The 24,826-nt window shown below is 29.9% G+C and overlaps 2 protein-coding genes across 8 annotated transcripts in view; both read left to right on the top strand.

The window, feature by feature from the left end:
• LOC129941214 (beta-1,4-glucuronyltransferase 1) overlaps positions 1-9,348 on the top strand; it is a 292,248-nt gene extending 282,900 nt beyond the window's left edge. For all 6 annotated transcript variants that reach the window (XM_056049787.1, XM_056049785.1, XM_056049789.1 and 3 more), the window contains 5 exons: positions 2,165-2,996; positions 3,064-3,569; positions 4,014-4,442; positions 8,034-8,343; positions 8,416-9,348. In XM_056049787.1, coding sequence (XP_055905762.1) covers positions 2,778-2,996; positions 3,064-3,569; positions 4,014-4,442; positions 8,034-8,343; positions 8,416-8,613 — 1,662 coding nt within the window. In that variant the 5' untranslated portion in view covers positions 2,165-2,777 and the 3' untranslated portion in view covers positions 8,614-9,348. The remainder of the gene's footprint in view (positions 1-2,164; positions 2,997-3,063; positions 3,570-4,013; positions 4,443-8,033; positions 8,344-8,415) is intronic.
• Positions 9,349-17,776: 8,428 nt separating this feature from the next.
• Positions 17,777-23,838, top strand: LOC129940713 (protein obstructor-E). 2 transcript variants are annotated; one of them, XM_056049150.1, is made up of 2 exons: positions 17,777-18,032; positions 21,719-22,712. In XM_056049150.1, exons 1-2 carry the CDS (start codon positions 17,978-17,980, stop codon positions 22,570-22,572), a joined length of 909 nt encoding a protein of 302 aa, XP_055905125.1. In that variant the 5' UTR covers positions 17,777-17,977; the 3' UTR covers positions 22,573-22,712. The 2 variants fall into 2 exon arrangements, with proteins under 2 accessions (XP_055905125.1, XP_055905126.1); XM_056049151.1 differs by lacking the exon at positions 21,719-22,712 and adding an exon at positions 22,984-23,838 and having other exon boundaries at positions 17,778-18,032.
• Positions 23,839-24,826: the final 988 nt, after the last annotated feature.

Here is a 24,826-nt window from a genome sequence, read left to right as displayed (position 1 = left end):
CCTCCATCTTGCACCCATCGACATCTTCAGCAAACAAGTGGCAGCGAGTACAGCTATAAGACTCAACGCCTCTTCCAATGGACCAACAACAATGTGGGCACTCCATCATTTTGAACCTCTTTGGTTCTATACCAAAGTACATAGGCTACACTATTCCAAAACCCCAATTTGGAAAAAAAAACTTCCACCCAGAGATGAATGGGAAGACAAAAAACTGCTGGATGACAAAAGCATTCATTTTTATACAGATGGATCCAAGACAAATGAGGGAGTTGGTGGTGGTGTGTAATCAGAAAAGCCTAATATTAGCATCTCATTCCACGTCCCTAATCATTATAGCGTCTTCCAAGCGGACATTTTAGCGATCAAAGAGGTCCTCTTCTAGCTAAGAGAAAACTTGATAAAAACTTCTGATATCCGCATCTTCTATGAAAGTCAGGCTGCTATTAAATCTTTTGACTCTTGTCTCAACCAAATCAGAAACGGCCCTCGATTGTCGATCGTCTCTTATGAAGATAGCGCAGCAATTTAACATTCACCTCTGTTGGGTGCCGGGCCACAGAGACATTACAGGATATTGTAGAGCCGATGAACTCGCTAAAAATGGAACCGTCATACCTATTTCACCTGAAAGGGAGAAGATAGGTATACCGATAGCTACATGTAAACTTCTCCTAAAAGAAACAGCTTTTACGATAGCAAACTCTAGATGGCACAATTTACCAACGTGCGCAGCCACAAAACTCATATGGCCTTCACTGGACCTAAAGCGCTCTAAAGACTTGTTATCCCAAAGCAGACTTCATATTAGCTCCCTAATATGAGTCCTTACGGGACACTGTCTTATAGGCAGACACGCAATACGACTTGGTGTAGCCTCAAATGACTTGTGCTGGAGCTGTATGGATGGGGAAGAAGAGGAAAAAATCTCTCACCTTCTCTGCACTTGCCCTGCTTTTTCACTAAGATGCAAAATTCATCTGGAAGACTACTCTTTTGATAGTCCCAGTGAACTAGCTAAAAAGGATATCAAATGTCTTCTTCGCTTTATAAAAAGCTCAAAATGGTTCCACTAGTAAGAAGTCATTCTCTAGATTCATGTGGTATCACAATGGACATTTTTTTTTGTGTGGATTCTGAATCTGCAGCCACTTAACCTAACCTAACCTATCACTGAAACATGTTTCACATATTTCAGAAGTAGAAATTGATAAGCTTCAGATGCTTTTTTTTGATGAAATAAAAAAGCAACGAACCAAAAATTGGACTTATTTAACTTTTGTTGAGTGCATTAGAGCCGATTTCCAACAGTTAGTTTTTTTTACAAAGTGAAATAAAGCCAATTTTTTTATAATAAGCGCACAACTAAGGGGATGTTATACCCTCATTATTGGTTTTGTTTCACATAACATTATGGATTGCCAAAAAATGCAATGAAACTTTGCGTACAATAAACCACGCTCCTATAGTGTCCCTAATCACGAGGACAGTAATCCCCCCTAACATACCTCACCGTAAAAATAAGTTGGTCTTATTTCTCAAAATAATTTGGCCTTATTTCACTTTGTCAAAGTGCAATATGAGCAACTGCCGAAAATTGACTTTATTTTACTTTTGAAAAGTGCAATGAGGCCAATTCTAGAACGTTGGTCTCATTTCATTTGGACGAAATCAACGAGAACAAAGCCCTGTCTGGGAGATCAAACTTTTTTCCTCCAAACAAGGTGAATTTGGTTCAATATCTTGTCTCTTAAATTTCATGGATCAGTTAACTACAAAACATCATTCTTTGATACGCGGAAGTAAGATGCCGCTCAATCATGTGTATTCCAATTAAATTGGAACCAAAAACACACAAATAGAAAAGCAAAGCAATGGTTTGGACCCACTCAGTCTCTTGCCCTTAATCTCATACAAAACCAGTAAGTAGACATCAAAGGGAAGGTTTTTAAGCTTACACTTTGTTGAATATTCGACTTTTGAATTATTTATCACAGAACGTGCTACAATATAATAAGCATTTTTTAATTCTCAGATGAAATGTATTATTTTACTGAACAGAATTTACCTAACCCATGTTGTTTTTATGTCTCTTCTTATGTTATTATTAAAAATGTTTTTCTTATTCACTTAACTAATTATTTATTTTACTTTATTTTTCTAGGATACAAAATAAATCTTCCAGACGAAGTTATAAGCCAAAATAACAATACAAACAAATCTGCTTCAATAAACCAAAAATTACTTTGGAGAAAATCAAGAAAAATAACTCTAAATGAGGACGAAAAAGCAAATAACCTCACGTGGTTATCGTAAAACAAATGAAAAATTTAAAAACTCCCAAGGAGCTCGACTGAAACGCTCATCAATAACTAAAAGCTGAAAAATCTTCCTTTAGCCCGTCACGTGCGTTATCGTCGTTATATTGTCGTTTGTCTCTTTTTCGATTAGAACTTAAGACAAAAATTCAAAAAATAAAATACAAATAAAACTACCATACAGCACTTTTGAGATATTATAAATAATTATTTCAACTTGCAACAAAATAAATTACAACAGACTAAAACCTCATAATAAAATAATAATTATTATATAAACACAAATTTGGAGGCTACACAGAAAACAAATCTAACCAAATTATTTTGTAACTGTATAAACTATAACTAAATATATATATTAAACACTCGTATCTCTTAAGTGTACTTAAACTTTAATATTATTGTTTGTTCAAAACCGCACAAGAATTTCGAACTCCAAAAAATAAAAATCCTTCAATAATGTTCACCAGACGAAATTGGTTACTGCGTTGCAGTATCATCATTAATGTAGCGGTAATTCTGTACCTTGGGAGTCATGTTATGATTGGTGGAGGAAGTAATTTCTCGACGGGATCAGCGTATATAATCCAAGATGAGGTGCCCAAAGCTCAACATTTAGAAGGTGTACCGCCCTTTAAGGGTGAGCAAGCGAATGTAAGAGAGCCGTTGTCACAACAGGTAAGATAAATTCTTATCATATGTAAGTCTTAGAAGACCTAATTTTGTTTTTTATTTGAACACATAGGATCAAAGTCCTCAGTCAACTTCTGAGGATAAACCGCAACAACTGCAGCAACAGCGCCAAATACAACAACAACAGCAACAGCAAACCCAACCCCAACAGCCAGAAGAAGATGAAGCTCCGGCGGCAGTGGGAAATGATGGTCCCACACCGGAGCATCCTCTTGTTTTAGAATTAAAAATGATCCCCGACAAGAAAATCTCGGAAGCACCGACTGATTCAACACTGGATGCTGGAGGCATCCAAGAGTCTAGTTCTTATGTTAATAATTCAAGTCCCGATGGCTATATGGTCACCGGTGACGAAAAAGACTTTGATGAGAGACTGCGCTCACTGCTGAAGTGCCATGAACGGGATTATAAGCCGGTGACTTTGCAACGAGGTGATTTTTGGGTGCTACAGAATTATGTGCGGGCCGATCATGGTGAGCTTAAGTGCCATGAAACTATTACTTATACCACGCACGCTGATTACACATTTTTGGATAATCTTATTCCATTGCTTGAGAGGTAAGTAATCTTCTATTGAAGAGCAATACATTTTGTTGCAACTGTTATGGTATCTTCGATTAGTGTCAAAGTGACAGTTCCTTTAGAACAAATTCTTGGGCTGTGTTTACATTGGATTTTTTATAAGAAATTACTCATTTTGACGTCTCATAATTGTATCTCCTTCCCACATTAATAGTTATAAGGAGAATGTAGATATTTATTTTTTTAAATAAGTGTGGACAAAATTCCCAAATGAGTCGCATCAAAATAATCCAATGTAAACACAGTCCTAAATGTATTAGGTATCATTATCTCTTTTCCATTCATTAAACAAATGTAAATGTATGTTTTTATCTCTTTTTAAATAAATGAAGTGAAAGTGAGATAAAATGATAGCTATCAAATTCAAATTTGGAAAATAAACACATAAATAAATTAATGTTTCATTTTTTCTAACTTTAGATGGAATGCACCAGTAAGCATAGCCTTACATGCGCCCGGCACTGACTTTGCGCCAACTGTAAATTCAATAAAATACCTAAGAGACTGCCTGCCCGATAGTAACCTCGTTCGACAATTTGTCACATTTCATATATATTTTAGTACGAAACATATCCCTAAGGCTGTGCCCAAAAGTGATCAGGTACTAAGTTCAGCCTATAATTGTACCATACCACCGCCATTTTTTAATTTATCTGGCGGTCATCTGTATAAGACACAAAAAAAACTACTATATCCGGTAAATGTTGGCCGAAATATTGCACGAGATGCAGCATTAACACATTTTATATTGGCAAGTGATATTGAGCTATACCCAAATCCGGGTTTGGTGAAAAAGTTTTTAGAAATGATTGCAAGAAATGAGGCGTATTTACATCGAAAGGCACCAAGGTAAGATTTTGTTTTATTTTGTACATATATACATATGTACTTACACACATGCATATATCTGTATATATATATATTTATTTTAAACTTTTTTAATACCGGCTGTAAGTTTTAAACATGCCTATTACAGAGTCAGGCAAATGAATTGCAAATGGACGCGGACAAGTTTTTGACATTTAGGTAGTAATGTAAAAATTGACATTTGACTTCCTCCGCAGGTTATTTGGATTCAGTCAGTTTTTAATTCCATTTATAAATTTGTATTTCAATAAAAGAATTGATTTATTTTATTGCAATTGAATGGAACACCAAGCCGTTACAAAATTGATTATATGTAATTTGAATTGAAAAACTAGATCTAATGTTGTTTTAAACCTAAGGGTTTTCCAGTAATTAAAATTCAAGCTTACTTAAATTTTTATTGAGGGGGTTAAATAAAACTTTGGGGTTGTCCGTCATTTTGACAGCACAAACAAAATAATATTTGACAGGTCAAAAGAGTTAAGACTCGTTTTTATTTTTGATGGCAATATTTTTTAAAAAAAGTTTGTGGAAAGTGTTTTTCGGTTATAATATAAATATATGTACATCATTTTAAGGATCAGCAGATTAGAGAAACATTTTTACCTTTAGTGTCAAAGAAACTTTGCATCGTCATAATTTTGAGAATGGCCTTAAAATATTGTATACACTTTTTGCCTCATTTCCACATTTTCCAAGGTGTTTATGTCTTTAATAAATGAATCGCCCGAAAACATTTCAAAACTTATGTGTGTTTAAAAAAATAAATGTGTGTTGTTTATTTTTACACATATTCCTAATGTCACTTCAATGCTTTGACAGTGAATGTAGTGATAATGTAAGAGAAGGCTAATTAGTAAAAGATGTGTTTATTCTTTTTTGTAGTATACACGTAAATTTAACCCGACGATGTCTAAACGTGTGTTTAGCTATATATTATTAGTAAGGCCCCAAATCAATAAAATTAATAATAAAATAAGAATCGGTGTATTGACATTTAAATAAAAACTAAATATATTTATTTTAGTAATAAAACGCCCCTATTCACCACAAAAAAAACAACAGTAAATATCACGAAAACAGCAAATTTCAATAATTTCTACATTTCCATTTTTATTCACCTCATCATGAAAAGTAAATATATCATGTTCCACTGACCACAAAAAATCAATTTCTTTTTATATTTAAACTAAAATTTAGCAATGAAAAATTAAATAAGTTTTCAAAGCATATGTTCATAAATTCAATGTAAAAACATATTTCAAAACGTGACATATTTTAAACGCATCTTACAAATTATGATCATTTTGCACATACAAACCTTCCATTCTTCTTACAGAAATTCACCCTTGATTTATTTCCTAAAATAGTATTTTTTTTTTAAATTATAATAAAAATCCAAAACTCTTGTGAATGTAAGGACGTCAAAATAAATTGTCACAAGAAATTCTCAGATTGGGATATTATTATTATTTATTGTACTACACATAAATGCGTTACCAGGGCTTCTAGCTGCAGTCTGACAAATTTCTTAAGAGAGGTCTACATAATATGTACATATGTAGATACATAAATTTGTACTTTAAGGTCTCACTATGCATTTGTATGCTTTCATTGAAAAATTAATTGGCAAAGCTTGGAATTTCAATTCTCAACAGAAAACATCCATTCGTGTTTGCCTTATAGTTCATATTTTAAAGAAATTGCAGCGAATAAAATTATTCATACACTTTCTCACTTTTGCTATCAAAAACCTGTGAACCGAATTTTTATGATTCGATTTCTCGTACAATTCCAAAAGGATGAAAAGAAATGCAAAGTTAATTTGGCGTCTAGGTGGAAATGATTAATGAATTGTGTTTATATTTTATTCTCCTGCTCTGTCAATCTGATTGAGATAATTCCCAAAAATATTAGAATTATAAACTAGTCAAATATCACCCATGATTTATTTCATTAATCTGACATTTTTTGAACGTAATTCTAATACAGAGCTTTTAGGTTTTTTTTTAAATGTTAATTTAGGAACGTCAAATTAAATTGACACCGGAAATTTTCATTTTAACAGAAGCTTTAACAGAGATTTGCACTTTTTGGTCTGCTTCATTAGGTACGTTTGCGTACTCTCCTAAAACAGTCCAATTTTACGAAAAAATACTCAAAAATTTCGTAGTTTTTCATAAAAGAGAGCGTTTAAGAGAGAGTAAAATATTTCCCCAACCTACGAATTTTAGCCCAAGAAATTTAGTTTTGGCTGATTTGTGAAAAGTGTCAAATTTGATAGTTGTAAAATTTAAAAACACATTTCCAAAGAACAGCAACAAGACAGTAAAATATTGTGTGAAAAAATTGTTGTTTTTCCGTTCGCTTACTTTCTTGTAGTTTTTTTTTTTGGGAGAGAATTTTACCCCCACTTTTTAAAATGTCTGTTTTTACAAATTTTATTGCAGAAAGTACGCTAACACACCTATTATTTTGAATTGGAATGTTCAGACAAAGTATAAAACTGCATACTTTGAACGCAAAACCAAACCAAGTTAGCTAGTTAATTTTTCAAATTTCAACATTTTCAAATTTGAACTTAACTATTTTTGTGCTGAAAGTACCAAGAACCTTATTATCAATAAAAAAAAAACTCATTACACAAGTTATAAGTACCAACTTAATAAGTTTTATTTTGAATTGCAACGAAAAAGCCCATTTCCCCTTTTTAATTAAATCTTTTACACAAAACTTTAAACAAAATTGAGTAGTAAATAAATAAATCACAAAATTATGAAGTTCAGCTTTCAGTTATATACAAAAAAACATAATTATGAATATGATTGACATTTTTACATAAGTAATATTGACTTAATTGTAAGGGACATTGGGCAAGTTCAGACCACATATAAGAAACTTGAAAGTAAGACATGCTTCTAGAATCTGAAGGCAACTTTAAGGAAAGTTGACTATAAAGTTAGTCACGAAAAATCTCCCAGTTGATCATGTTTTTTCATACAACCGAAAGCTGAACTTTGCTACTCTATAATTTATTTATTTTCTGCACAACTCCATTTAATGTTTTCTGTAAATGGTTTTCTTGTCAATTCAGAAAATGAATAAGTAATATTTCCTTACAATACAAAATACAAATTGTGATGGACTTGAAACATGAATGAGGAATGTTTTGGAGACAATAATGTTTTTGATAGTTCTTGTACCAAGAACTGAAGGTTGAGGTTTGTGAAGTAAAGTTCTGAATTTAAAATTTACGTTCAAAGAATCAAGTTGACTGCAAATGAAGTCTCTTATATGTTGTCTGAATCTGTTCATTTTTATTACTTCAGTTAAATTTCCAATAAAGTTGTCTTGAGTGAAACGCATTCTTTTTCCAGCTGGCTAATCATATACTAGAAACTTGCTTTACTTTTAAATCGCTAATGTCGTATGAACCTGCCCAGTGTTAATACTTTCACTGAACAAAAAATTATAATGACAAAACTTGAAACTAAAATTCTCACAAACTTCTATACATTTATTAAACAAAATATCACATAATTAATACAATATCTTTCATTAATTAATTCACAGAGTCTTTCCTCTATCAATATTCGAAGTTGAAAGTTCGGCGGCTGTGCCAAGAGACAAAACCGAACTACAAGAACTCCTACGACTTGGCAAAGCCATTCCATTCCACAAACGGGTGTGTTCCAGCTGTCATGGAGTGCCTAAATCCAAAGAATGGATGGCTGCCAATGAAACAGAAGAACTAGGCATATTCCATATTGGCAAAAGAGTTGGCTATTTTGTTCATTGGGAGCCAATTTATATTGGAACAAATGCTGATCCTCATTATGATGAGCGATTAAGTTGGGAAGGCAAAAGTGATAAAATGACTCAGGTATATAACAAAAAAATATATTTATTTTAAAACAATGTTATTAATTTTGTTTGTTGTTTCTTATTTTTATAGGGATATGCCCTGTGTGTCCTGGATTATGAATTTCATATATTGGACAATGCATTCCTAGTCCATAAGCCGGGCATAAAAGTTCTTAAAAAGGATCCTCGGCGTGCCATGTTAGCGGGAAAAACAAATCAGCTAATTAAAAAAATCATTTATCCTGAATTAAGAATAATGTATGGCCAACGAAAAGGATGCGCGGTATAGTAATTATGATAAATATCCTTTTTTCCTTCCTCTTCAAAGAATGATAAAGAAGAAAAGACTTAAATTAGATGCGAGTAGACAAATTAGTAAAAAAGGATATTTATCGGAGATCATTAAGAATTTACTAAGTAAACTTATCTGATTTTTTTATAAATGTAAGTAAATATATATAACACACACATCCATATGTATGTTTATATATATAAGAAAAAAAAATAATGTATACCAACCTATACAACAACAAAAAACTGACTTGCACATCACACATGCATGAAGTATTTTTATTGTTTTTTATTTTTTAAAGTTTTTTTTTGTATACATACTTATATATTTATTTAATGAGTGTTACATAGAAATTACTTATGTATAGTAAAAATCGATAAAATTGTGTATTACAATGATGGGAACCAACAATTATATAACAATATGCGTGTGTGTTTGTGTAGTAATCGTGATCTGTTATAAAATAGCTCGTTTTCTGTTTTATTTTATGTTTTTATTTTGTATTTATAAACTAATTGTAAATGTATTCTTTGTACTTTATGTGTAAAACGTCGAAAAGTTTTGTTTTATAAGATATTATCTATACCTATGTATGTATGTAGTTTGTTGAGAGCCAACAGACGTATTTAGAACTTGTATAGATTAAGGATATGTTTTTTTTTTAAATAAAGTTTGATTAAGAATTGTATTATATTGTAAAGATTTGAAATAAGAATGTAATTTTATATTGAATGAGAAAGTGTTTTTTTTTAAATTAAAGAGCAAAAGTAAAAATAGGGTAGCAAAAGCTTGACAAAAATACCTGATAATTGTGAGTAGGTTTCAGGTGAATACTTGTTTTGCTTGTATTTTTATTTTTTATACGATCACAAAAATATGTATAAATCATTTTGCGGAGGTTGTTGTTCCTCAAAGTTGAAAACAAAACTTTTGGATCAATAAATTTTATCTGCAAATATGGAATTGGAAAAAAGCAAGAGTCCATTGGAGTTAAGTGAACATAATTGCTTTCATATTGCAATTCATTGAGTGCATTTTACATTTTGTTATTTCCCTTAATCGAGGATTTTATTTTATTTAGTTTTGTTATTTATATTCACTTTATTTTTATAATGCATTCAAAAATAGTTACTAAATTGTTTCATTTCTATTAACAAATTTAAATTTAAATAAATCTAAAGCCTTTTGCAGGGGGAACGTTTACTGATTCCACTTTCGGTAAATAAGCTAAGCATGTCTTATGCTATTTTCTAGATATGTTAAGTATTTTAGCAGTTTTTATAACCGTTAATTTTCCGTACATTCCTTATTATTTATTGTTGTCGTTTTTATTTGATCCCCTGCAAGCCTTCTGAACCTTACACATTGACAGTCCTCTTTCTAGATAGAAAAAAAATGTTTCTGTTATTTGGAATTCGGAATTAATCAAAGGTTTTGATTTCCTTCAAAGCATTACTATCCCAAAAAATAAATATCTAAATAAATAAAGAAAGTCAATAAAGAAATATTAAAAAATGTTGATACCTATTAATAAAGATAAAATTTATAGAATAATTGTCGATGGTACTGATTTTCGATTTCTTTAAGTGGACAAAATTTAAACAGAATCAGTAGTGACAGGAATCTAATCTATTCAATTTCAATCTTGAATTAAAGGATTTAATTCATATGCAAAAGTTAATATTATTATTTGAGAGCATTTATTACCTTTCAAAATCGGTACTGTTCATTTTTTATGACATCCAAAGCAACAAATTATTAAGTTCTTAAGGCTTGAAAACATGGAAGCGCTTGACAAAAATGTCATTTCTTCGTTCTAAATAAGATTATGCTAAGGTTTTCGAAAATACCCCGGTTTACTTTCAGTTGTGCATTTTATTAGTTTTTATTCTCCACATTTTTACATAATATCATTCAAAATAACAAAACATGTTCAACAATAACTGCTATAACTTCAATAGTCATATAGATAAGGTAAGATCGATGTGGCTGTCACTCTTAAAATACATATTTTATTTTGAATACTTATCCTTATCCTTTTCATCAATTGGAGAGCGTTTTGATCGACTCGTTTAGAACATACAAAAAATTAGCAACTATACTATAATTAACATAATTTTAAAATAATTTCTTGGAATTTCTCCTTCATTGAACTAGACAACTACATACAATATATTGCTTACAGAATTTAGAAGTCTGCTTAACAAATATAAGTAGATTTATTTTGCAACAGTTCGTCTTACTACTCACAAATTCGGTACTGAAAATGTCATTCAAACCCTACTGTACTTTGGAAAAAGAAAACACAAAATTTAAATACGAAACCTTTTATCTATTATCTATCAATGTTGTAACTTTTTAACTCTTTTAAAACTTCATATCATAAAAATTCGTTATAATAATGTTAACAAAAACTAACTACACACACATTTGTATAAAATATATATATATTTGGTAAACATCAACTTTCTCTTTTAATAATATACTATTATTACAAACAAACAACATCCATTATCTATATAGTATGTACATTTAAGTTTTGTTTAATTTTGTATATTTGTATAGCTTGATATTATTTTTAGTGCACTATTTTGTGTCGCATGAATGTTGTTTTCTTGATATATGCATAATTATTTGTCATACTTAAATAATAAAATGAAACAATAAAAATACATTTTTAATATTTAACCCAACAGAAACACTTTTGAAAAACAGTCGATGTTTTCTATAAAAAAAAGTCTTTTTGTAATACATTAGTTTTTTTTTTCAAAGTTCGCTTATCAGCTCTTTTGTTTGTTTCTGTAATTTTTTTCCCTCTCTAAAACATCACACTTTTAATAAATTTTACAATTTGATATTAAAAGCACAACATGCTTTGAAAGTGTAAAAGGCTTAAAAATACAAATACGAAATGCTCTTTTCTATTCTCTTAAACTAAACAATATAATACAAAAACAGAAATAAAGAAAACAAATAACATTTTAGTACTTGGACTAAATAGGGCCAATGCTTAACTCAATAAAATACATCACATCACAAAACTAAAGTCTAACAAACAAACAAGAATGTAGCTAATAATGCATTACAAAAAACTGCTTCCCTAGGAAAAGAGTTAAAGCTGAAATATGAAATTTAAAACAAATCTATCCTATAACTTACCCAATAAACATACAAACAAAAAGTAAAACAAATTAATTATGTAATGGAATATTTATATAAATAAAATAAAAAAATAACTCAGACAAGAGAAAATAAAGAAAAACATAAAGCGAAACAATATTAACAGAAAATCTTAATACTTAAGTGAAAAAGTGATATATCTCTAGGTCTAAGAACAAAAATTAATAAATACAAATAAAAATAATTTAAATGTAACAAAACAAAAAAAAAAAAAAACAAAAGGAAAACTTATTTTCTAGAAATACAAATCAATTCTGCATAAAAATAAGATCAAAATAAAATATATAAAATTAAATAGTGCAACCAATTGATGATTAAATTAAATTTAAACATTACAAACAAAGTTAATAAATACAAACAACATATGGAACAAATTAGAAAGAAAAAAATAATCTTTAAACAAATTAATTTTACTAACAATAATAATAAAAATTATAATAGTTTTTGTTAGGTAGGAGACATATGTAAAAATTGATTGAAAAAAACAACAACAACAAAATAATTAACATACAAAACAAGTTGTGTTTTTATAATTTTAAAATTTATGATTTAAATTAAGATCAATGAGTTGATAGTAGTAAGCATTTTCCTAAAACTGGTTGTTAGAGTTTTAATACCGATAGTTAGTATTTTTTTTTTATTTTTGTTTTTCATTTTGATTTATTTTTAGATGTGTTCATTATTTTGCCATTTAAATATCATACTGCCTTCCGGACATAATGTATTTGTTTTTCATTCCTTTTAATAATTTCCTAGTATATCTATGAATAAATATTTCTTTTTCAATAAGTCATTTACAGTGTGAAGGAATTTTAAAGTTTCACATATACATAAAATGCAAATAAAATAAACAGATGTCATTATTTATGTTGCTATATTTGTGAAAAAAAATTAATTTTAAAAAAGTATTAATTTTTTATTGTAATTTTTGGTCTAGAATTTGTTATGAAATGTTTGTGGCTCTTTTTGTTCTTCGTAAGGAAATAATTAATTAACGTGTAGTAATGCATTTATTTACACACATCTTATTTTTTTTTCCGTCAAAATCGAAAAAGTGGGATGTTTTTATTTTGTACAGAAATATTTCAAACTATAGAAAATGGCTTCTGTTGTTATTTAACATGCATTACTCCTTGACAACAAAAACAACAAAACTTGACTATAAATGTAGTTACTTTGTAAGTAAAGGCACTTTTTTAATAAACATAAGAAACTAAACAAAAAAAAACAAAAAAAAAATTCTAAAAACTTAGTTTTATTTTGTTTTGTTTTAAATTAGAAAGAAAACAAACTGCTAGTCTTCAATATTATATAAACAAATTAAAAAGAAAATAAATCCTATATAAACAAACAACAACAAGAATAAAATCAAATTTATGTATTCTCAAAATAAATTCAAAGCATAAAATATGTTATAATCTTAATAATAAAATTTAAACAAAAATAAAAATGTTATCCTATACTGAAAAATTAAGTGAAAAGTGCCTTAGATGAAAATATAAAAATGAAATTAAAAACAAATGAAACTAGTACTCAAAAAATAATAATTCAAAACAAATTAAAACAAACATTAAAAAAATTAAAATGAAAATTCTTGCTTTCAGGTTAAATTAAGAAAAAAAATTAAATTCTCCAAAGGGAACAAATGTGTTATAGTGTATTATTTTATATTTTTGATTTTAGAAACAAATTAAATCGTGTATGTAATTGTACTTGTTTTTTTTACTTTAATTTAAATTAGACTTTTGTTAAGTGCAAAATTAAAAATGTAAATCCTAAAAAAATACAAAAATAATAATTATTATAAGTTCAGAGTAAATATAAATAAATATATATATATTTTTGTTTTGTAATACAGACCAAAATGGTAACATAAATAAAAAGAAAAATAATTAAAAAATATTAATTTTGTCTATTTGAACATTTATTAAAAAATTTAACTAGAAGTAAAATTGTGCTATAGAATGAGAACAAAGTTAAACAGGTAAGAATAATTTATGAAGAGTAAAACGAGTAGTAATAGAAATATTTTCCTATACTGACTATTAGTCATTACTTTTATTTTTCACCTTATTTTATGCATCCGTTACCATTACCATATACTAAATTCAAAAACCAACTCTAAAGTGCTTAACTTTTATTTCATATGTAACAGAAGTTTTATGGTTCTTGAAATAAGCAAGAAAAAGTCATACGCTAGACATATTTGTTTGTTACAGGTTTTCCCCAAGCGTTAAAGTTTTTAAGGGTTATGTAACAACTCCAAACTATACTTACATCTATATTTCTATTTTCCTAGAAATCATAAGTTAATCAAAGTTAACCTTCTCCTTATGCTGGCTAACTAGTCTTAAACAAAAAGTTTTCTTCAATAGACCTTTACTTTTGTTCGTATTTGGACAGCAAACTCGTTACTAGATTTCGAAATATATTGCATTTCGATTCAGATATATATGTATGTAGATAAGTAACCCGCCAATATCTACCTACACTTTCACCTACAGAAAAGTACTTTACCATAGTACCATAGATACAAAATTATTATGCAAATTTTTCTTAGTTTATTGCTTACGTAATAAAAAAATTCAATTTAGACATAAACAAAAGCAATACACAAAAAGCATGGTAACCAAGATTTGCTCAGCCTCACTTTCAATCTCCAAGCGGTAACGACCTGAAATGAAATGAATAGCCTCATCATAATGTGATTTCCAGAAAAATGGTACCATCTCGCACATCGCGTCGCGTCGTCGGTGCTAAAATAAAACAAAACAACAACCGATACAAATATTAAACTAAAACTGGTATGTATCTGCAAGTATCAAGTATGCTAAACATTTATATTTGAGTGACCTTGACATTTTTTACCCGAAATACTTGTTTAAGAAGCGAAGAAGAAGTTGATGGCTTAAAGGGGGATTTTAATTCAATTTGAATTGTGATAAGCTATAAAATATTATTGTTCCACGTTTTTGGTGTTTAAAAATAAATATGATGATAATTCGATTAAATTTTGCATCAGTGTTTTATTTTTATAATTTGTAAACAATTCAAATAAAAAATATCAAAATATGTATTGTTTTAACATTTTTAATGAGTCACAATTGAATTAAACCTTTTACTCAGCGTCAACAACAAGATCATAGTATCTCATCAGTTGACATTTGAACAAAACAAAAAAGTGACATTCCTGGTAAGCTAACGTTCATCTTATTAATCGTCTACCCTAACCTGCTTAACAAAAACTTTAAAGATTCTCTAAATTTTATTTATTGCATCCCAGTTTCTTGATGGTGGAAATACGATTGGAAATAAGTCCAACCACTGTGTCACTTGAACTTACTCAAGTTATTCAAACAGCATTCTGTGTTTCTTTTTCTGATGTCAATTTTATTCAGGGTGTGGAAGACGAACAAAAAAAAAAACCTAACCCTATTTTTATGAAAAAAATCCTTCGCCGAATTTCTTCGCAAAATCCATGAATCACCAGGCGATCAGAATGAGTAGCAGGTGTCTTTTTTCCTTCAAAAATTTGCTTACAATTTGCTGTGTTCTTGTATTGATGTTAAGAAACAAATAAGAAAGAGAGAAGAAATTTAACCGTTTCAAAAGGGTGGAGCATATAATACAATAATGGGATATGAGTTGGTATAAGTTGGCATGAGTTGGTATGAGTGTATAAGCTTTGCATGAGTTTTTTATGTGTATATGTAAGGCAAATCAAATTAAAATCTAGTGATGGGCAATGGATTCACTTTTGATATAAATGATTTGTTTTTTGTTTTTCATATAATGGTCTTATATTCGTAAATTACATATTATTATTTAGTTTTTGTGTAGAATGACACCATTCTTATATAAAATACAGATAAACTGAACATGGAAGCGATGACAGTTCGTTTATGTGTGCATTTACATATGTACGCAAACACTTATTTTTCCAATTAGTTACAAATTTAAAGTAACGATTAGTTTATTCATAATGTAGAGAATGGTAGATCTTTTCACATCACCAATCAATCTTAAACAATACCAACGTAGGTAACTGAATATCATTCTAGTTGACATAGAGGATATTTTGGCGGTTAAAATAATAGAAAGGAAAAATGGAAACAAATAGAGAACTAATACCTTGTTCTTTAACATGATCGCCTGGTGGATGATAGAGAAGTTTGTAGGTTTTTTTAGAGGGCCTCGCAAAATTCATACATATTTTTTGTTTAATGCACCAGGCAATGTTTACGGAGCTAGGGAATTATGCATAGCACATTTTAAATCATTAAATCAACTGACGAACAATCGAGTTCACATCCAAAGATGGTATAATTAAAATCTCGCATAAGATATAAAAGAGTAACAGGATGCAGAGGGCTGCCTTCTTGGTTTTAATCATTCTATGTTTTGTTTCCCATTTCTAAGGTTTTTAATAATTAACAATGTGGTTTAATTCGCGTAAAAACCTTAAACGAAAAAACCTTTTAAATCAATTGATTAAAAGAGTCATAGGGTGCAGGGGGCTGCGTTCCTGGATTTGATCATTCTATGTTTTCTTCCCCATTTCTTAGGTTTTTATTAATGTAAAAACCTAAAACGAAAACAACTATATTTTGTTTGAAAGGATCAATGCCTATAAACTACTCATTTATTTCTATGCGTGGTTTTGATGGGAATGGAACTACCTATATATGTTCTGCTTTTGTTTGAAGTTCTGAAAAAATAGATGCATTTTTTGGAAAAATGTCCATAGCAAAGTATAATTTCATACCAGTTACAAATAAAATCTCTTCACTGCAAACAAATATAGAAGTAAAATCCTACTGCTGAGAGAATTTTGACGTCTGCTAGAGTCTCGAATATAAATGTTGATACAATTGATAACTTTTGTGCATCTCACAGGTATGTTTGTAGGGTATTAGCAGTAGTTTGTTGTTTAGCGTTTTTCATTGTTCACTGAGAGGTTTACATCTTTTCCTGTTTGTTGCAATTTTCAAGAATCCATGTTTCATATGCAACTAAAACAACACGACAGAAATAAAAACGCTTTCGACAGTTTTTAAGCTAAAAAAACGATGTATTTTGTTTCGTGTTAGTGTCAGAGTATGCTGTGTTATCTCCCCTAAGCCACGTTTTGGAAGCAGCAACATAAGGTCTTATAGTTATCTAATTGTAGTGACCCAATGCTTAGAAAAGCATATTTTTAATTTTTGCATGTTCTTACGATATTTTATGTCGGCGCTCCACATCAACTGTAAAATCGAAAAAGTATCTTGGCAAGTCTTCAAAAAAAACTAAAGATCAGAAAACTCAAATCTTACTTTTAATTCTGGTTTTCAACGTTGTCCAGCATTAAATCGATCTTTTTTATAATTGATTGTAAGGCAAAATAAATACAGTTTTGTTTTTGTAAGCAGACTTGATCAAGTTGTGAAATTATACGGAAAGAGATATAAGATGCAGTATTTGTTTGTTATTTGGCAAAAACTTAGTGTCAACAAATATAGCAAATTCTGCAGACGGAAAAATCCAAACACTGTTGTAGACCATAATTTACGAACGGCTCCCTTTCCTTCAATTCTTATTTCAATAAGCTTCAATTTACAAAATGGAAAACATGAAAAGAAAGAATTTAGTTAAATTTTTACAATTTTGTTTAAAATTGTTAAAAAATATGTTAAATTGTATCGTTTTTTTGGTAATTTGCTACTGTACTTACACATATGCATATGGAATCCGAAAAACCAAGGCTTTTATTATTATTATGGTTTGAAAGGACTTAATTTCTAATCAAAAGTTCTTATGTAAGTACTTAACTTAGTACCAAAACTTCTTAAAAAAAATGTTTATCAGGATTAAAAAGTAAATTCACTTCTTTATTTTTTTTTAAATCCATACTTACCATTAAAGTTCCTCTTTGACTACAAAAAAGTATACACTGAAGTACATTTCATTTGCTCTGGCTCTAGCAAAGGTGATACCTGAATCCAACAGGTGCCATCAGTCGTAGTTCTGCATCCGTGAGTTTAACACTCGCAACACACGCTAAAAAAGAGAGCAGTTTTTTTTCGCGGAAAAAAAACAAAAACTTTAGTTTTAGTATCATTTTGGGTGAATTTTAACAAACTTTTTCGCCCGTAAAGTGTGAAACCATTTATTAAAAGTTTGCATAAATTTAATAAATATCATGACGAGGATTGTACTTAGTTTTGGATTATGCTTGGCACTTTGTGGAGCCTTAGGTTGGTATAAATATGTTAAATAATTTAATTAAGTACCCAACTGTACGAAGTTTGTTGAAATTTTAAAAATCTGTGTAATCTCTCATCTCATTACTTTAAGTTTTCAAGTTGACACATACTCGCGATGTTGTACAACTTAATTTTAAGTGGGCACATGAAGTGATTTGTTTGATAAAATAATTTGAAAAAAATTCAAATCTAATGCTTGACATTAATTAACATTGATAAATTGATGGGATGAATGTGGGTGCAGCAGACGATTATATGGGGCCTTGATGCTATTTTATTAACAAGCATTTTAATTGTGAAATAAAGAATGTGTTTCTTGAGAAATAATTTGTATGGGATGTTTTTATGGGAAGCTTTATTTGAAAATTAAAGTAAGACATAGTGTAAATAGTTACTGAAGAACATTAAGAAACAAATGACTGTATCTGCAAATGATTACTAAATTACTTCGTCTTTTCATGTTTTTTTCGTTTTTCCAAAATAATACAGTGTTTTTCAACTTTACTTTTTTAAGTTAAGTTTTTTAGCTCTTGGTTTAAGAAATGATGCAGAATTGATATTGAAAATTTTAATTCAGTGTTTTGCATTTTTAGTAATGTTAAAAATTTTAAAACACTTTGAAATAAACTCAAATAAAATGAAAATCACCTTTTAACTGCCAATATTTGCCAATTTTGTAATGTATGCAATGAACTTAAGAATTTATCAAAATGTTTATTTTGTTCCTTTCGCATTCGATTTGGCAAAATAAATGTCTGTGTAAAATCAAATTGGCAGATCTAAATGTTCTAAGATATTTTGTTTTTGCTACAAAAGAACAAGCACTAAAAGGAGAAACTGCACAATACCAGTTAATCTTTGTAAACCATTTTTTAAAAATTTCTTTGTAATATACCAACCATTCAAACAAACAAATTTTAAGCTTACGGTTTGTGATTAGTTTAGTTTGAATATTATTCGACGAAAATAATGGTCTTCTTATTTTAAACACAATTCAAATATAATGAAGCAGTTTTTAACATATTCGCTTATAAATACAAAACCTCATCTTTTACTTATGGAGTGGAAGCTCAAAAACACTTTCTTATTCCATTTGCCACAAAAAAATATCAAATTACCAATAAAAATTTCATCGTCAATTCTAAATTTGAATTAACTGATATTAAAAATTCAATAAAATTTGCACTGCAACAGTTTTGTTCCATTATCTAGTACATATTAAGATTCAACCTTGATTTTAAAAAAAAATCCAACAACATGAAGAACAAAATAAATACTTCAAGAGCCAGGTTATAATCTCTGATTTTGGTTACATTTCAAAGCACAATGTGTTCCGCAAAACTGGTGACACATTCTTTCTTGCTAATTGGCTCCACTGATCTATCTCAATGTTGAATATATGATTTTGAGCCTAGCAGTTTAAAACTCATCTTGAAGTAAACTTGTGTTATACTATATCACTGTGAAAGATGTTTTCTTTAAAGGTCGACGAGTTAAAAAATGCTGATCACGTCTTCTTATAAAGCTTTGACAATGACCTTTGCGCAATAATTTGTTATTTGTTATTTTAACTTTTATATTCGTTTACCATAACAGATACTAACTGCCCGACTAAGGCTAAAGCAAAAGTTACATCCACCAAATCGGTTACTTTTATTTGATTTTCATTGTAATAAATATAAGAGATTTGAATGAAATTTGATATTCTGAAACTTTTTGTAAGCAAATAGAAACAATACACATTATTAGACATCTCTAAACTATTTAGTTGCTTATTCAATACACATTATTTACGTAGATGAGATATTAAAGTTAAAGTTAAGCCCTAGGTAATTATTATTGGTTGCTGCAATCAAAAAATTAAACAAAATGTAATGCGATCGCCTATCGTAAGAGCGATATTTGTAAAGTGCAAAATATTATTGTATGTACAATGTACATATATATTTTTATTAATCTATTTTGTGTATTGAATTAACTATCGCTGCTTAAAAAGATCAGACTTAATTTCAAAAATAACTGGATCTATTCGAATAATTTGGAAATAAACAGAACTTAAAACAAGTTTGCAAAAAAATAAATTTTTAAAATTATTTTTCTGTTTAAATTTATAATATTCAAATTTACATATAGAAACTGGTTATTAAATCATAAAAGCCTGGCTTAAGTACCATGTTAGCGACTGGTACAGACCCAAGTATTTTCACAAGACAATTTTTTGCTGTTTAGTATAACTTAAAGTTATGTCGTCTGCAAATTATATTTTTTTATATATACATATTTTTTTATGTACTTCACAAAGTTATAAAAATGTTATTGAAAATACGTTAAAATAAGTAAGTATACGCAAAATTAAAGTTTTTTTTGAAGATCTACTTAGAGCGTAAACGGTGTAACTAATTTACTTAATTATAAATTTGAGAGAAGCAAGAAAACAAATATCCTAGCTTTCGATATTCATTTATTCTCCCCTCTCAATTATATCAAATTTAATTTAGTTGTGATTCATTTCTAAGTTATTACTTCAGACAGGAGTTCTTGTATCCAAAAAAAACTTCTTTCGATACAAAATCGAAGTTCAACGAAACGTCAAAATAGAACTAACTTATTAGCTGATAGAGTGCCCCCAACCATATCCTGCTTTATTAAGTTGTTCTGTGTCTAGGTGTCAATTTTTTCATTTGATACATGTGGCGTACACACTTCGAAATAAATAACCTTAAATTTGTAGTCCTGTTGTTGCTTTTCTCATTCTCACCTATAAACTTTGCTTCCCTCTTTAATTCCAATAAAAAAAAGATGAATTAACTTAACTTAAGGTGATACTAATTGTAAATATCTTGTAAAAATGGCTAAATAAACCTTTCTTATGTTAACCAAATTTGTTTTAAAACAAAGCCTGCTATTAACGCGGCCCCAGGCGGCGCAGCTAGTTTATAATAAAAATCAAAATACTTGAATAATTTCCCTATCTCTTTTTTCCTATGAATGGGAAGCGAAATAAAATATAAAACTTTATTATGTGTCAGCAGAATATGCTTAAATTTAAAGTGGAATTTAATGTGTCTAATGTTTTCACAAGTTTTGAAATACAAATTATTTGTTTCTACTTAATTTTTTAAATATATAAACTTTTTTATTTCATACCGATTTACTTTTATTTTCACTTAAATACAATCATTTTTATTGAATTTACTTGTATTCACTTAAAATAGTATGCAATACCTTAAATACCACGATCTACTTTTCTTTCACTTTTACAATTAAAAACCTTCGTCATCTGTCTCAATGAGGGAATTTTATTCGTCGAATCTTTTCTAGAAGGTTCTCGTCTTTGCTTTCTTGAAATTTCCTTTCCAAAAAGTTTCCCCTCTTACACGCAGATAACGTTTTTCAGCACAACCAGGGATGTCTCCTTGCTTAAAGTTGTAGTTATACATTGAAAAATTCATCTATTGAATGTAATTCAGTAATTTATTGAACTTATTTAGACTTAGAGAATATTTTCAGAAGTGGTTTGATGTGAATCCAAATTGTAAAATCTTTATTATTATCAATTTAAGTAAACATGTTTTATTCTAAATATTTGTGACTTAATGAGTTCTTTAGAACATTTTAGGTAAGATAAATGTAAAGTATTTGTATTAACGTGAATATAATTTCTCTTTTGATTTCAGCTCTATCAGCAAGTTGCTCGGGAAAGAATGAACGGTTCCCTGTTCCCGGCCAGTGTGATGCTTATGTGGAATGCGTTAATGGTCAGCAGGTAGAGATGCTCTGTCCCGATGGTTTGTTGTTCAACGAGAAAAGCAGTGGATATCCCTGTGGTTATCCAATCGATGTTACCTGTGAGCAGAGAACTAAACTTCAAACAGCTCAACCAACCGACGATTGCCCACATCAATTTGGATACTATCGTTTGGGTGACAAAAGCAATTGTGGAACATTCAAAAATTGTGCCTCCGGTGTTGCTCATGTTTTGGAATGCCCTGAGGGGTTGGCCTGGAATTCAGAAACATACCAATGTGATTGGCCAGATCTAGTGGCTGATTGTGATGCTGAAGCCTTTTTGGGTTTCAAATGTCCACAAGTTGCCAAGTCAAACCTTTTGGGTGACGAAGAATACCGGTTCTATATCTCACCAAGAGATTGCTCCAAATACTTCATCTGCATCAATGGATCACCTAGAATAAACAGCTGTGGAGAGGGATACGGTTTCAATCCAGACATTAATGCTTGTGATGGTTTTGAAAATATCACCTGCAGTGGATCAGTTAGGAATGCCGTAAAGCCAGAGAAAATAAATACCGAACCAAGTTCATTCCCTCAACGGCAACAATCGAACAATTATCAATCGTCAAATAACTACCAACAGCCGGCTAAGCTACAAGCACAAAAACCCGGCCAATACAGTGCCTTCCAACAACAACCCCAACGAGGTGCTTACCAACAACAAGGAGCCTATCAGCAACAAAAACCTTACCAACAACAGCAATCCTTCCAGAACTCCGGTCGTCCAAATTATGGATAAATCTTATGGATTCATAACTTTAAGAAGTTTTTTGTAAAATTAATTATGTGTTGTTTATTGTAATTTTAATTTGTGTGTCAGTAATATCTAGTCTTTGGAAGCCATAGTTCAATAAAAAGAAACATTTAATTAGCTTCAAATCGAATTTGTTTAATATGTTTTCATTAACACGAATAATTACAAACTTCATTCTAATTGAAGTCTATCTTTGGACTTTAGTATTCACCAAATGAGGACACTTCTGTTGAAATGAAGTTTGGATACATGTCTCTTGTCATGGAATCAATTTGAGCTATGCAACAAATTCCATCAGCCACCGTTCTTAAGAAACTTCAGCCTTTTATTACTAAAATAATTGCTACCATAACCAAATGTAATCTTTTTTAATAACTAAAATTAAATTCATTTCAGCTAGCGCCGCCTTAGATTGCAAGGAAAAGAATGGTAAATACGCTTCCCCAGATCAGTGCGATGCCTACATCGAATGCATCGATGGTGTTGCCGAAGAAAAACTCTGCCCTGATGGTTTGCTCTTCAACCAGCGCTCCGAACATGAAGGTGACTGCACTTATGCCCCATTCTCATCGTGCATTGAACCAAGGACCCGACTTCAACCAGCTCAGCCCAGTGATGAATGTCCACGTCAATTCGGATTCTATCGCATCGGTGATGCTTCACAGTGTGGGCAATACAAAAATTGTGCCCATGGAGTAGCTTCTTTGACTAAATGTCCCGAAGGTCTGGCATTCAACTCGGACACTTACCAATGTGATTGGCCCGATCAGGTTGGTGACTGTGATGCTGAAGCATTTTTAGGCTTCACATGCCCGGCTGTGGTCAGAACTGAGGAAGAAACTGCAGCTGAATTTGAGGAAGTCTTGCGCTACTATCGCAAACCAGAAAGTTGTAGTCATTATTTCGTTTGTGTCAAGGATCGTCCAAGATTGTATTCTTGTGGCAAGTACTTAGCATTCAATGAAGAAACTGGCCTCTGCGACTTCTACACCAAAGTATCGGAATGTTATAAGAATTTGAGAGATATTACAAAAATTCCTCAAGTCCAAACAATTACAAAAAGTCTTTTAAGCCAACCTCTGTAAATGTGTTAGATTATCTGATTGTTGCCATGATGTTCATATGAATTTAAAAGTGTTCCTTGATACAAAAAAAAAGTTTCCTTCATAATTATTAAATTTCTTTCTGAAATAAAGCAATTAACCTTTTGTTGCATTTTGTAAAAATAAAAAGATTGTGGTTGTTTTTCAATTTAGAGTATTATTGAGGGTTAAGTATCTAACCGGAGAAGTTTTGCGGGGAAAAGAAAAGGACACATCCAACGTTCAGCAAACGTTGTGTATTGATTTTCAATGTTAAACATTTCCAAAACCCAATTTATGTAATTTAATATAATATATATTTATAATTTTGGCGGATACAAAATTAAACGTTATATTTACATTTGTAAAGGGTGTTTTTTCAAAACGTGCGTTCTTCGAGATGAACTAAAACACATGTAAGTTTACTTTATGTCCAAAAATTTAGTTTTATTATAAAGATATTAAAGACGTTATATTAAGAAATGACTTTTGGTTAGCTCGAATTAATTCGACCATTTTTTTGCCGTATAAGGCCATTTAGCAATAATAAACCGAACATTATCTTTCAAGGCCTTAATGGTCTTGGACTTATATGCGTAGACAAATAATTTCACATAACTCCACAAAAAATAGTCTGTATTAAATCGAAGACCCACTACACGAGATAATTCACTTAGCAATTCAGCAAAAGTCTGTTCAACACATTAATTGTTTCGTTGCCTCGCGCCAAACGAATTATGTTGGTAATAAGTTTGATTGATTTACAAAATTTGTTCAGGAGAAGGTCTATTCATTGTGAAAAGTATTGATTAGGAAACACTCGTCTAAAAAAACACCCGTTATTTTTGCTAAAAATACCTACGCATTTATGTACGTACTCATATTTACATTTCAAACATTAGTTTCTATTATTTACCAAAACATCGTTTTCAATTTCTTTTTATTTCAAACGTGGTGAAGAAAATCGTCTCATTTTAGTTTTATTTCTGAACTTTGTAGGTACAGGATTCTGCCATTCGTAAACAACGGGTCAAAACAAAAGTTTATTAATAAAAAACAACACAAATTTAAACAACATAATATAACTTTGAAAAAGGTTCACAAATTGTCCATCACTGTCTTCTATTTTATTATTGTACTTTTATATTGGGTTCTGT

This window comes from Eupeodes corollae, chromosome 1, assembly GCF_945859685.1.
Source record: "Eupeodes corollae chromosome 1, idEupCoro1.1, whole genome shotgun sequence".
Taxonomy (NCBI): domain Eukaryota; kingdom Metazoa; phylum Arthropoda; class Insecta; order Diptera; family Syrphidae; genus Eupeodes; species Eupeodes corollae.
The sequence above is the reverse complement of the archived record's forward strand: the minus strand, read 5'-3'. Positions and strand labels throughout refer to the sequence as shown.